General features: G+C 39.5%; 1 protein-coding gene across 1 annotated transcript in view; it reads right to left on the reverse strand.

Moving 5' to 3' along the window:
• The window catches only part of CRISPLD1 (cysteine rich secretory protein LCCL domain containing 1), a 44,611-nt gene extending 40,688 nt beyond the window's left edge, over positions 1-3,923 (reverse strand). Inside the window, exon 1 of the mRNA XM_004372514.1 lies at positions 3,610-3,923. Within this exon, the coding sequence (XP_004372571.1) occupies positions 3,610-3,867 (258 nt within the window). The 5' untranslated portion in view covers positions 3,868-3,923. The remainder of the gene's footprint in view (positions 1-3,609) is intronic.
• Between the last annotated feature and the right edge of the window lie 11,563 nt (positions 3,924-15,486).

Below are 15,486 nucleotides of genomic sequence, written 5' to 3' on the forward strand. Positions count from 1 at the left end.
GGGGCGGATGGAGGAAATGGGTAAGCCAGTTTTCTTTTTAGAAAAGAAAGCTTGACCTGACTGTGGAGTACTATTACATGGAGCTGACCACCAACGGAAAGCAGGAAATACGCAAACGAAGCTCCAGAGAGAGGGTTCTTGAACAGAGATACAGAGTAAGGATTCATCAAAACATAAACAGTATTTAAAGTCAAAGGAGTAGATAAGGTCCTACAGGAAGGGAGAACACCACAGTAAAAACGTGGGAAACAAACTTTTGAGAGACAGCAGAAAACAGGGACAGGTTTATGAAAAAACAACCATAAAAATAAAAGAGGTGAGCGATGGAGTCTTAAAATCCATGGAAAGAAAGGCTTGAAGAAAGAGAACATGTTCAGCAATATCAAACATTTTAGCTCATTAAACCTGCGTGGTTTAAATTATTACACCTGTTTTTACAATGAGAAAATCAATGCCCAGAATGCTCCCGGATGACAGAGCGCGCATACCAATAAACGGCGGATAAAACGCACATCTGCTGCTATCTAAGTCCACAGCCAATACTGTTCCCTCTAAGATCTATTGCTTCCCCTGCAACAGCTTTATTTAATGACCTAAAAGCTCCAGTTTCTTGATTTACCCTAAATTAAAATTCAGATAATCTCCCTCTTTAGGATTACGGGTTTCATGGAAGCAATAACTCGTTTCTCCCCTTCCTGATTCTGCCCTAAGTTCTGTGCTTTCATCAACCTAATCTGCTTCTAGTTCCCAGCAACCAGCTCGCCAATTTCTGCCACCATGTTTTTATCTATTCCACTCCCTTCTAACCGCAACGTGCCTTCCACTCTTCCTCACAGTCCGTGGTCCCAATGGCCTTCAAGGAGCAACTTATACCTCATCCTGCCCAAGAGCTTTCCCCAATTAACTCTCACAATTAGGAGTATTCCATCATTCTGTGCTTCCTTAGCATTATTTACAGACAAGAACAAAGAATTATGTGTCCTTTGCTTGCTTGAAAATTGCAAAGGCGTCTATTCTTTCTTCTCTATCATCCTACAAGCTCTTCAAGAAAAGCAGTGGCTTTCCAGTCTATTTTTAGCCTTATTAATGAAATAAAGATAAAAGTAGGAGCAGAGACGTGATGTTAATAAATGTGGATGTGGCTTGGCTGCCAGATACTCAAGAACAAAGAGTAGACTAAAATAAGCACCAAATGTCAGAGAAAGTAACCAGCTGTTCAGACTTTTAATGTGTTATGACATATAGCGGATAAGTGGCTATTGCAGATTTTATAGGAACAAGCTCTTTAGCCAGATTTAAATTGTTTTCTCAGAATAAAGGCACTTTAAATAACTATCTGAATAAACTGTGTTTTACAAGGTTGATCAACATCTGTACTTACACTGTTATATGTAACACAAATCAAAAGTATTTCCAATAAAATAGAACTATTATGTTCTTTCGACTTTCCCTTAAGCGTGTATTCTAAAAAAAAAAAATGTGCTCAAATATTATACTTGGGCAATGAACTGCTCTGCAGTGCAGTTAATGGCCAAGACATAGTTCCAGTGCTAACAGTATCTAAGGGCAACACACTATAAACCCTGGCTTGTTTCTGAATCTGCATTTCAAGGACAGAAGGAAACCAGTGAAACCAAAAAGAAACTCATATAAACACCCCAGCCCAGACACCATACAATAGGCAGTTATTTTTTTTGGAAGTCAGAGATAAAAACGAATCCCAGAACCATTCATTATTTCCATATTACTTATAACATACGCAAATATTCTCAGATTTCTTTTTTGTGGATTTGAACTCCCAAGTTCTTCCTTATTTTACATAAAAAGCGACTGAACACCTATACGCATAGAGCAGGCATACAGTGTACCAACTGGAAAGGCTCCATAATTGCTATTTCTCATTGAAGGCTCACAGATGAAGGTCAGAGAGTTTTGCACTTCAGGCAACCACTTTAAAATACACAAAAAAAGCAAAAATGTAAGACATTACAGATGTCATATACTGCACAGATTTTTGAAAAGAGCTATTGATTTCCCGAGATATTCTATTGCAACAGTTTGAGGAGACATATAATTAGTTGTATGTCTTAGTAACATTCACCAAGACTTTATACATCATGCCTGATAATGAGCTACAACTCTCCACACACAATTTCATTTAATCTTCACAACTCTCTGAGGTAAGTACAGATGTTACACACGAGAAAACTGAAGTCAAGAAAAATCACTAAATTGCCCAAAGTCACACAGCTAGTACATGTCAGTGGGAGAATTTAAACCCAGACAGCCTGATTCCCAGGCCCCAACTCCTAATCTCTTGATTAATTCCTACTTTTATTTCAAGCATTTTTCCAGTAAAAGTCAAAATAATATAATGGCATATTTTATAATGGGTGATGTGAACTTTAGAACTTCCAAGTTTCATGAAAGTTACCTAAACAGAAATTCATGTAAACACACAACTAACATGACTAATACAATGCCACAGTGGATGTAAACAGAAAAAAAGACTAGAACACACTCAAATTCACTGCATCCTACACTGTATCCAAAGACAAAATACTATTCCCAATGTTCATTAAAGAATCTTTGCTATCACCAGCAATTATTTATTATCAGTGTTTGCTTGTGCATTCCCAATTCATGCAACTAATATAATGAATTTCTGAAAATGTTCTAAATATTTAGGGTGCTAAGTAGTATGTTAGGGAATTATGCCAATGATCTTAAAGATGTCATTATGTTTCCAAACTTGCTAATTCACTCTAAGAGTGAAGATAAAGTTATTAAGAAGGAGCACTTGCCCAGGCTTATTTTCATATGTCAAAGCTCACAAATAAATTCAGAAAAAAAACTACCACCAAACAATTCCTTAAAACAACTACAGGCATGTACTCTACAATATATCAGTTACATATTTGTAAGAAACAAAGCCAATTAGAACATATATATCAGCAATCCAGAAAGCATCTTCAAATTATTAGTCCCTGAATTTTTCACACCTGCCATTCAAATGAAGCTTCCATCAGTTAAAAATTAGAAAACAATTGTTCTACTAAATCACTTAAAAGCAAATACATCAGCTGCTCAGCATTTCCAATACAGCAACCGTCCAGGTAAGAGCAGAATTTAGAGCACTTAGTAGGAATGCTAAGGAGCCCTGGTGGCAAAGCAGCACTAGCACTAGGCTGCTAACCTAACCGTCAAGGGTTTGAGCCCACCAGCTGTTCCGCGGAAGAAAGATGTGGCAGTCTGCTTCCATAAAGATTTACAGCCTTGGAAACCCTATGGGGCAGTTCTAAGTGCTACTCTGTCCTACAGGGTTGCTATGAGTCACGACCGACTCCATGGCAGTGGGTTTGGTGTTTAGTAGGAACGCTGCATCTAAACATAATTAATTTTACTCCAAAATTCAAAGAGATCCTAGAAATGAGAGGTACGTTAATAAAAGAATATGCAGAAAAAGATCCCTTCCCTCAAAGAAAACAATTGTTTTTAAATTTTATACAAGATAAACAAGTTAAAAATAAAGGATAGCATGAGGGCATCTAACTGTGGTAACTGAAAGCATCCATAAACATCTACATACCACTTGAAAACTTTCCTTACCATGTACTCCATATTGGAAGCTGTTGGATACACCTGACTTCGTAATTTATTATGAAGGTCCAAGATACTCTGCATATCATCGTCCATGATGGCTCTTTTTCCTCTCTGCTTGGCCGTCCACCACTCACCATCCTCATCCATGTACTTTTCCAAAAGTTTCTCCAGAAAAGTGGCATTAGGAACCACCATAGCTGGAATTGCTCTAGCCATGAATAGCACTGCGGTTACTTGGAGCCACTCCTGGGCGGTGCACTTCATAATGAATGACCTCAGGATTTCCCTGGGATAATCTCCAAGACAGGCTCTTCTGCTGCTTTGGGCTATAACAACATGTAATGTGATTAAGGAGAAAACACCGGCACACATTAATTTTCTAATAACGAAAGTAAAATGATAGTCAGAATGAGAGTGTGCCAGTTTGATTTGTCTCTAAAAGGCCAGAAAATGGACACCCACTTTTGAAAATGAACTTCTCTCCACCCCCATTGTTTCTTCCAGGTGCCTTTTCACAAATGCATTATTTCTACAAAACAATTATATTTTGCAAGATGATACACATGAGGCTAAAAATAAAACAGAAGTAACCCAGAGGAGCCAAAGCTTGAAAATGATTTTTGAATTATAGGGATTTAAATGGCTGTATATTCTATATAACCTGCATAAGGTATTATATACCTAGAATGCTTTCTACCAATTTAGAGGTCCATGTTTCTGTTTTAAGCTATCATTTTATTCCAGTGTCTCATCTCTAGCAGGAACCACAGCATTTTGAAATTGAGGGCGAATTTCTTTTTCTATTGTAAAAATATGTAAAGCACAACATCTGCCAATTCAGCGTTTTTCAGGTATACAATTTAGTGACATCAATTGCATTAATCATATTGTGCAACCATCGAGGGGAAATGCTTAAAAGTACAAAATGCTGTTTACACATGTATCCATAGCTGCATATAGAGGGTCCAGAGAACCACTGCAGATGAATGGTTGGATCACAGGGGAGGTCTCCTCCAGCCAAAGCGCAGCTCCAGAACGCACTCATTATTTTCTGGAAAGTGTGTGCCGAGCCTGTGGTCCAGACCCGAGAGCCAGCCATCTACCAGCAACTTCAGTGCTCTTGCTCCCAGACACCACGGACACCCTATTCACTGACCCAAACGGAAAGAGCGCGACAGGAGGGAAAAGCTGAAACTCACAGTCACTTTTTAAAATAGTAAGCGCACGCCAATCCACGTCGCCGCTGCTTTCTGAGTAGCCCATCCACCCTCCGTGCCTGGTGATTCTCTACAAACTGGCTTTTTTAAAAGTAGGGATTAAAAAGGAAAAAGCAGAGAGGAAAAGGTGGGAGGCTGAGTATTCACCAATGCGTTTTAGAAACGCCCTTACCTCTCCAGTGTGAAGATCGCTTGGAGCGCTGGGCCCAACGAGACGCCGGCCTCCGGTAGCCGCCCCCCAGCCGCCACACACGACCGAAAGCAGAGGCCCCCCTTTCGGAAAGGACCCGGGCACCGCACCGTGCGTCCTGGGGCGACGAGGGCGCTGACTGCAAGGGGATGCGAGCCTCTGACTGCACGCTTCCTTGCAGACCTGGCTGCCAAAGCGCTCCAAAGTTAGAACCTGAAGTCGGGGCGGAAAAGAACTGCCAATTTAGCTTGCCAGAGTGGGCGCCCGGGCGTCTCTGAGCATTTTCTGCAGGAGCAAGAGGCGGGAGACAGGCAGCGATCCGAAGCGAAGACTGGCGGGCACCTCGCGCTCCTGTTCCTGCAGCGGCGGCGCGCAGAGGCTGGCGCTGAGCGCTTCCGCGGCTCCCTGGCGCTCCGGCCATTTATTGAGGTCTCTGCGCGCGCACGTGACGTGTGCGCCCCTCCTCGCCGACTCCAAACTCCGTCCGCCCTGGCCTAGTGCCCGCGGGAGGAGAGAGGAGCAGGCTGGCCTGCTGCTCCTCGGGCCCAACGAGGCCCGGACCCTTGACAGTTCTGGGCGTGCTTTGAGCTGCAGAGACAGGGGCGTGGAAGGTCTGGACCCTGGGGAGGTGTATGCAAGGAGGGTCCCCATCTCCTCCGCCTACCACAACTCCCCTGCTTTCAAAGATCCTCCACCCTATTCCTTCCTGATAAGATGCTAAAATGACTGGCAATCTTTCCTGAAAAGGAGCTGCCCCAGAGAGCACGGGCTGGCGGTGGGGATGGGGTTAACACCTTCAATCTTGGACACCCAGAAGAGGAACAAGAGTGGAACTGGGAGAGAAAGACTTATTCGCTTTTCTGTAAGAGACCGCTTTGCTTCCCGGACCTCATGTCTAGAATTGAGAAATTGTTTCCTTTGGCTCGGTTAAACCTTGATGATGGCCCGATGAGAAAGGGACATCAGAAAATGACTGATAGTGTGGTCTCAGAAGGCTTTCCTTTTTGACTTGGGATTATCTGAAGATTGAGAGTCTCACTTCATCAAATATTCGGCATTCGCTTCGCAGCGTCACGACGACCCTTTTTTTTCTAAGGATGTATACATTTATGGAGTTGATATACCGGGTATTTCAATTTATCTGCGCTAGGTTGACGCCGACTCAAACCTGAGCCCTAGAATAGGTAGTGAAGTGTGAAGGCAGTTTATCTGCTGTTCATTTGGTAATCTGGAGAATTCACAAAAACTCACCCTAGTAGGTAAGTGAGGTGCTCCTTCCGCAGGTACAGTCCTATTGAGAAGCTTGTTTATTTATATACCTTTACTTCCCTTCTGTAATGAGCCATAATTTCAATCGTCTTTATTTGTAAATGCTAGACTATTTGGCACATGATCGATAAAGTAAAACCTTCCAGTGGTCATTTCCAAATCATTCCAAGCTGCTACCTGTGCTTTCCGCCATCCACTTTATTTACCAATCCTAAAAACTCAGGTCTGAGCCTCTACTGAGTGTGAGGCCGCGCTTCCTCTCACACACAGTGAAGAGAAGAGAAGCATCGTCCATCAGAAGGATGCAGACGAGGAGAGGGTTTGGTGCACATCCCACTGACATAAAAGGTGTACTTTTGCAATTTTATGGCAGCTTAAGCACAAAAAGACTGGTATGTTTGTGCTTTTCAAAGAATCGTTCATAATTCTTATGCATAGATCTTGGATGTCTTTCCCTCCTACAAACTGATGGAAGACTCCAAAGTTCATGATAAAAGACCTACCATGTGTCATAGCGGCTGGAAAACGTATTTCTAGACTGCATTTCTAGACTGTGGCATAGAAATCTATGCTGAATATTGAATTCAAAAAAAATCAACAGGAATAACACTACTTGAAGTATTTTCAAAGAAAATTTAAATTAAGAAGGGAATTAAGTTGATAAGCAAATGAGGCTAAATGCATTGATAACTCCTGAATGTTTCAACTGCAAACCTTTCCACACAATGTACGAATCAGACATGTAAAGGTTTACATTAAAGAAAATAATACTTCAATGTTTTAATCCCAAGCCTTTCTCCAGGTAAGGTAAAAAAAAGTCTATCCCTTCACCCGGTGTTTCTATTGGCTTCCAATTTGGATGCGAAGGCTAAGTTTTATAGATATCGAACCCTGATGGTGCAGTGGTTAAGAGCTCGGCTGCTAACCAAAAGGTGGGCAGTTCAAATCCACCAGCCGCTCTTTGGAAACCCTATGAGGCAGTTCTACTCTGTCCTATAGGGTCACTATGAGTTGGAATTGACTCCATGGCAACGAGTTTGGGTTTTTGGTTTTATATATATATATACATATATGAATGATTTAAACATTAACCACATTCAACATGAACACTTCAATAAAATGTTCTTGTCATAAATGATTCAGTGGAAATGCCGTTTTGAAGACTCAAATCAAACCAAACACAATATTCTTGAAAATCCAAAGATGATACTGTTCTCCTGTTCCCGTTTTTATCTGTTGTTAAGCAGTAAGTATGTAGACAGAGAAGATGTCTTCTCCACAGAATTTCTATAAAGGGGGCACTTGGTTGGTGGCTAAGGCTGTTATTTGTAAAGCCGTGGTTTTTTTTAGCATTTCTACTTTCTTGTGGCAAACATTGCTGGCTGCCTACCCAAAAACCATCCTTCCAACCCTTTATTCCAAGCCCTTAGCCTCCAATTTAATGCGGGTGTTCACCCCCTCACTTGCCAAACTGTCATACTGCTCTCCCCCATCCTTAGAAGATGCCAATTGATTAGTTAAGGGCAATCATCACAATACCTCCCTGCTACCACTGACTGGTTTTGCGTGGAAAGTTTATGCAACTCTGGCTACTGAGAGGAAGAAAGACATCCGCTTGCAGATGGGACTGTGGGGAAGGGGTTGGAGAAGGTTTTCTTTTGTGATAAAAAGAGATGCAAAAGGAGAAAATGTCCTATTAGCGGCTGGTGTGTAAATTTGTGAAATTTAAATGTAGTTATTATCATGCAAAGAAGAAGAGAAAGCCTCAGAGCAGAAAGACAGACAGCACCTGGGTCTTTGTGCCATTGACCGGTTCTTGGAGTACCTACCCTCCATTGTTCTTGCTGTAAGAGATAATAGATGATGGGATTGTTGAAGCCACAATGACTTGGGTATTCAGTTCATTGCAGTTTCCGGTATTCTAACTCATACATCTCTGCAGAGAAGAGTACTTCCTGTCTGGTAAAGACATTGTTTTCTCCGTGGTGCTATTGTTTGCTGCTTATATGCAGAGTTAGGAGATAGCTTTAAACAGATGCTTTTGTATTTTTCTATCCATCACACTTGCCACTCATTTTACACACATTACACACTCGTTTAGTTCATCGTGTGTTTCCTGCCGGGCTGATTTTCGTGATCCCAAACTCAGCTGCGTGCAGAGGCACCAGCTGTTCCATTTCCACATTAATGTGAGACCATCCTCCACTGGGGAAGTGCAGGAATAGGATTGGTGACATGTCTGGGGACGTAGAATCAACGTAGGGCAATGTTTTGTTAAAATATGGCATTTTAAATTAAGCTGCCTGTGTTAGAGTCACGTATTGACATTTAGTAGTCAAGAGACCTTGATTATGCTGCTTGGCCTCTGTGGTCCCTGGATCCTTCCTCTTTAAAGAAGGATAATTCAAAAAACCAAACCCATTGCCTTCAAGGTGATTCTGACTCATAATGACCCTGTAGAACAGAGTAGAACTGCCCCATAGGGTTTCCAAGGCTGTAAACTTTATGGAAGCAGGCTGCCATATCTTTCTCCCAAGGAGTCTGGTGGGTTCGAACCGCCAAACTTTCAGTTAGCAGGCAAAAATGCTTAACCACTGTACCACCAAATAATGGTAGCTATTTCACTGTCATTTTGTATATTAAAATGAGTTAATACATTAAAGCACTTAAAACCGTAACAGGTAATCGGTAAGTACTCAGTAACAATCAAATATTATTATTGTAAGAACTGAACTAGATCCTTTATATTTGCTGTTTTATAACCTCGATGGACTTTTTAAATCAAAGTATTGGGCAGTTTAAATGTTTTAACTTTTAATAGGCGTAACTGGCTGTACACATGATAAAACAATCTATATTTTTGGCAAGGTCTAGTGAGTTTTCTTTTCACAGATGAGATAGTATTCAGGTCTGCTTACCAGAGAATACAGTTTCCATTCTTACCCAAAGTAGCTATATGTCTCTGCCTCAGATCTGAAGAAATATATACATACATATGTACATATGTATATATATATAATTTCAAAAGACATATATAGAGATAGAGAGAATTTTAAAATCCTCTCTATGCATTAATACTTAGGACATCTATATTATATGACAAACTATAGTCTTTCTACTCTAACCGCATGTAAATAATTGATTGTTAAAACTTACGTGGATTAAAGTGCAAAATTTTAAATGTACAGCTTAATAAAGTTTTGCAAAGTCAACACACCCATGTGAAAACCTCCCAGATCCAGATAGGACGTAGTCATCCCTTTCGAAGCCTCCTCTGTGCCTCCCTCCTGGTGTGTCCTCCCCAAAGGTAACTAATATTATAACTTTTTATCGTCACAGATTAATTTTGCCTGTTTTTGATTTTTACGCAAATAGAATCATATAGTAGCTGATTCCACTGTCTGATTTCTTTTGTGTCTGCTTTCTTTTATTCTATATGTCTGAGATTTATCCATGCTATGTATAGCAATTGGTTATTCTTTTTTTTTTTTCCTGATGAACATATCCAAATAGAATGAATATTTGTTTATCCATTTTAATGTTGTTGAATATTTGGAAAATATTTATTGTCTATATGTGTTTCCGTTTTAAGGCTATTAAAAATAATGCAGCTAAGAACATCGTTATACATACCTTCTAGTGCACATATTTACACATTTTTCTTGGCTATATAACCAGGAGTAGAACTACTAGGCCATAAGGTTGTAGTGTATAACTTGGGTAGATAAATTCTTAGTGATTTGTAGGAGTTTCTTGTAAGTGTCGCATTCATGGCCTGTTCTAGTGTAAAGTGTGTTGGAAATTTCTTAATCCTCTCTTTTCTTTGCCTTTTCACTAATCATGTCTCTTAATGGACAGAAGTTTCTAATTATAATTAAGCCAACTTATCTACCTTTTTCTTTATCATTAGTGCTGTGTGTGCCTTGATGGAGGAATAATTGCTTATCCCAAAGACATAAAGAGAAGTTTCCTATGTTAGCTCCTTGAAGCTTTGTTATTTTACTTTCACAATCAAGTCTTTGGTACATCCAGAATTTATTTTTGTGTTATGGTGGGCAGAAGGAGTAATTATAGTTTTAAAGATTATAATGATTATGTAAAAAACCTGCATTTCCTGTGCTCATCACTATAAAACTCTTCATAAATTGTTCTGGAGAAAGATTAAATTTCATAAATAAGGCATAGAAAAGTGCTGTTATTATTTACACCTTGAGTTATTTTTGCTGCTATTGTTAGGTGCAGTCGAATCAGATCCAACTCATAGCGACCTTATGTACAACAGAACCAAACACTGCCTGGGCCTACGCTATCCTCACGATCGTTATGTTTGACCCATCTCGTCGAGGGTCTTCTTCTTTTTCGCTGACCCTCTACTTTGCCAAGAATGATGTCCTTCTCCAGGGACTGGTCCCTCCTGATAGCACGTCCAAAGTACATGAGACGAAGTCTCACCATCCTCCCTTCCAAGAAGCACTCTGACTGTATTTATTCCAGGACAGACCTGTTTGTTCTTCTGGAAGTCCATGGTATATTCAATATTCCTTGCCAAGACCATATTTCAACGGCATCAATTCTTCTTCAGTTTTCCTTATTCATTGTCCAGCTTTCACATGCATATGAGGAGACTGAAAATATCATTGCTTGGGTTAGGCGCACCTTAGTCCTCAAAGTGACGTCTTTGCTTTTTAGCACTTTGAAGAGGTCTTTTGCAACAGATTTGTCAAATGCAATACGTTGTTTGATTTTCTGACTGCTGCTTTCATGGGCATTGCTTGTGGATGCAAGTAAAATGAAATCCCTGACAACTTCAATCTTTTCTCCGTTTATCATGATGTTGCTTATTGGTCCAGTTGTGAGGATTTCTGTTTTCTTTAGGTTGAGGTGTGATCCATACTGAAGGCTGTGATCTTTGATCTTCGTCAGTAAGTTCTTCAAGTTCTTTTCACTTTCAGCAAGCATGGTTGTACCATCCGCATGTTGTAGGTTGTTAATGATACTTCAATTACCTTGCATAAAAACATAAATACTGAGATTCATATTGATATTATAACCTGGAAACTTCTTGTCTTAATTACCTAGTGCTGCTGTAGCAAAATATACCACAAGTGGGTGGCTTTAGAGGACAGGAATTTACCCTGTTTTCTCACAGCTTTGGAGGCTAGAAGTCCGAATCAGGGCATCAGCTCTAGGGGAAGGTCCCTCCTTTTAGTAGTCGCTGGAGTTTCTTTGCATCCATCTTCCTCCTGTGTGTGTCCGTATGTCTATTCTACTCTTTTTATAGCTTAGAGATGATTAGGTTTAGGATCCACCCTACTGTAGTCTGCCCTCATTAACACAGCAAAAAAACTCCCTATTTCCACGTAGGATCACATCCACAAGTCCTGGGGCCTGGAAATCAATACATATTTTGGGGGGGCACGAGTCAATCCACAAAACTCCTTAACATGTTTCTTGATTCATAGGAAAGTACACCTACCCTTTGCTTATTGACTATCTCATTATCCAACATTTCTCATTTATGACAATAGTAAAAAATCAACTATCCAGCTATTTTGTGCCTTAATGACGTACGTCTGGCAGTAACGAACACCGTGGTGTGAGGTTAGAATAACACTGGCTGTGATAGTTAAGGCTATGTGTCAACTTGGCTGGGCCGTGCTTCTCAGTGGTTTGGCAATTGTGTAATGATGCAATCTGGCAGTTATGTAATGATGTCGTCATCCTCCATTTTGTGATCTGATGTGGTCATCCTCCGTTTTTGCATAACGTCAATTTTCACATAATGGCCTGGTCTTTGGAACCTAATCATGTGGATAGGTGAGGAGTGGGTGTAATTATTTTGGGCTTAGTTTTAGGTTTACAGAAGACCTCTTTTGTCATCCATTTGAAGTTTGACTGATCTTCATTTCCTAAATGCAATGATTGATTTTTACGTTATCTTCCTTTTACCACCAGCGGCACTCTCTATGTGTTTGAAAAACGTAAAATTCCAATAATGTCCACACATGCCTCTGTGTCTTTCTTGATACTCTTTTCACTGCTTGGAGTCTCTTCTACTCATTCTTCTCTGAGAATCCACACCCTAACTATCCTCCTCCACAAAGATTCTCAATGATCCAGCCATTATCTTTGTTATTTCATTTTCCTCTAAACCTTATCACTTTCTATTTTATAAATTGTGGCTATTGGTGCACTTGTGTTATGTCTCCAATGATGCTAAAATCTCTTCAAGAAGAGAGATCATGTCTCTATGCGATCTTTGCATTACTTACAATGTATGTTAAATGAACAAATGCATTTTGATATTTGGAATATTCTGTATTTCTCAGAAAACTGTACACGTGTCTCTGTACTTACAAGCCTGTGGGCTGGAGAACTAGAATTCACAAAATAAAAAAGGCACATCACACTAGAGATGACTTTCATCTCAAGATTTTTTGTTTGTTTGTTTTCTGTTTGTTTGAGGGAGAACATCTTATATTAAAGCCAACATTACATAGCATATTTTAAGCAAATGGCAATTCAAGTGATTCTTAAAGTCAAGAACCCCGTGTGTCATAAGCATTCTCTCCAATCTCTCCAGACCTCCTACCACTGTAGTTACTCAGTGGAAAAGTTTGAAGAGTCTTGTCCTAAGCAGTTAAATAAAATCAAAGTTTATGTATGTAATCTTTCCTTTAAGAACAGACAGATGCAGTCCACTTCAAAGCCCTTCATTCTGTTTAATAGGTCATTCCTGCAAAGTATTTCCTAAAGTAAAAAGAGAGAAATTAAATATGTATTTGAAGAACTATGTTTCAGGATGATGGACTACTTCACTGATGTTCTACTATGTATGTTTTTTTCTATTGCTGACTTATATTCCCTTAAGTCTCCTTCTAGCTTCTATGAAGACGGAGCACATGCACACGGTCAGCATTTACAGCTTTCTAAATCACAGCAGGGGTCATAGATGTAAAACTGAAAAGAACTACTCATTGATATAAAACTGTCTATCCAGGTTGAAACACTGTATTTTAATTTCCTTAAATCATAATATCCAGAGCAGTAGGTAATGTTAAAACATTTTTAAATTATGGGAGTATTTCTGAAGGACACACAGGGTAGCATGAGAAACCGGCTACAGCTTCATCTTTTGATGATCACTTTTCTTTCTAGATCTGTAGAAGTGCTACACAGTGTGCCTGGGTTAAAGTTTGCCTTTCAGGTTTACCTGGAAGAGCTGTTGAAAGGAGAGCATTGTTAACAGGACAAGTATTCACCCTTTCATCTACAGAATTAATGTCAGAGACGGACCTTTCATCCCCATATAAGGAGGATGAAAGCTTTTTCAAGTGTCATTAGCTAGCCCAAGGTGAAATAGCTGGTGAAAACCCTACAGTCTACTTTTAACAGGCATTTTAAAGAATCATATTGAACAAAGAAGAACCAATTAAAATCCCTGATGTTCTCCTGCAAATACATACCCTCCACAATTAAAAAATTGTATAAATATGTATATGCACAATTTATATATTTACACATTTATGTTATATATACACATATACTGCATATATGTATACACACACACACACACATATATATATATGCATGCAGTATTTGGAAACCCTGGTGGCATAGTTGTTAAGAGCTACGGCTGCTAACCAAAGGGTGGGCAGTTCGAATCCACCAGGCGCTTCTTGGAAACCCTATGGGACAGTTCTACTCTGTCCTTTAGGGTCGCTATGAGTTGGAATTGACTCAGTGGCAAGGGGTTTGGTGTTTTGGTTTATGCAGTATTTGAACTTTCATACCTTATTCCACTAGATAACAGTGTAGATATTTAACAAATTTAATTTTAATTAGATAAGTTGTAAAAGAAAAAGTTGGAAAAATGGGCAGCTTTTCATTCACAATATGTTATCTCTATTCTCCTGTTCATAAATCTAAGAATCAACACAGGTTTTAGAAATCCTTTCAGTCTAAAACAAAATATACAGAATAACTACAAAATGAAGCCTTTGGTAAATAATGAGTTTATGCACAATGAGTAGAGCACTTGGACCAATAGGAAACATGCTCAAATAAACAGCTTTCACAAGCAGGTTAGAATCATTCACAACCTCACTGTGGGGTAATCTCATTGTTCCCAGAAGATGCCTCTTGCTTCTGTTTCTGTCTTGCTTCATGCTTGGCCCTTAACTCAGGTACCCATTCTTGGTACCTTGCTACTTCCTAAACATTCCTGCCTTTATGCCTTTACCCACATTCTTCCCAAATCACAGCGTCTTTCTCTCTTGCTGCACATATCTCTCCTTCCCTTCCTTTCAAGTGTCTTCCCAAATCCTAATTCTCTGAGACATCATCCTAATTGTAGTTAACTACAATTACGGTATCTATACTGTAAAATCTACTCATACCCTAAAACTCTCAAGGAAAGCCAAAGTTAACAGTGAGAACTTGTTTTTGAGGCTTGAGTAGTCACTATTCCTTAGATAGAAAGATTATTTACACTGGTGATCTACATAAATATAATAATGTTAAAACATAAACTCTATTATATAACAGATATTTTGCAATCTAAATTCATAACAAGTGAAATTAAATTTTATACGTACTCTTTAAAATTTAGGTGTAACTTGTGACATTTTTAGGAAGCTGCTTTTTATTTTTTTTAAAGCATTCATCAAACACCAAATATTTTCCAGATGGTAGCAAACTGTATCATTTGCCCACAGATCTTTCTCTTGCCATTGACTTTGACCTTGGCCATGTGATTTTATTCGGTGAATGGAATGTGAGTGGAAGTGAGTTAGTGCCCATATCAAGCTAAGGCCTTGGAGGCATGGCAATGTTTACCTGCCCTCTTGGAGCTTCTGCAATCTGTCATGAGAAGTGCATGCCCACATAGCCACTGCTTCTTTAATTTGGGAAAATTCTGAACCTGTGCTAAAGCCTAGTGTCCAGCCTAGTCTGGCTGAGATCCGCAAAGACCACAGCTCACCTACCAGGTCCATGAACAAGTGATGGACATCAAGGCAAGCACTTGATATTTGAAGGTTGTGTTTTGCACAAAACTATCACAGCAAAAGCCTGATGGATAAATACTTTTAGATTTAACGTCCAACAACAACCTGTGAAGTACATATTCTTTAATCTTTACAACAACCTGTGAAATATATATTATCGAGATTTAGAGAGATTCAGTCACCTGAACAGAACTCGATA

Source organism: Trichechus manatus, unplaced genomic scaffold (genome assembly GCF_000243295.1).
Source record: "Trichechus manatus latirostris isolate Lorelei unplaced genomic scaffold, TriManLat1.0 scaffold00018, whole genome shotgun sequence".
NCBI lineage: Eukaryota > Metazoa > Chordata > Mammalia > Sirenia > Trichechidae > Trichechus > Trichechus manatus.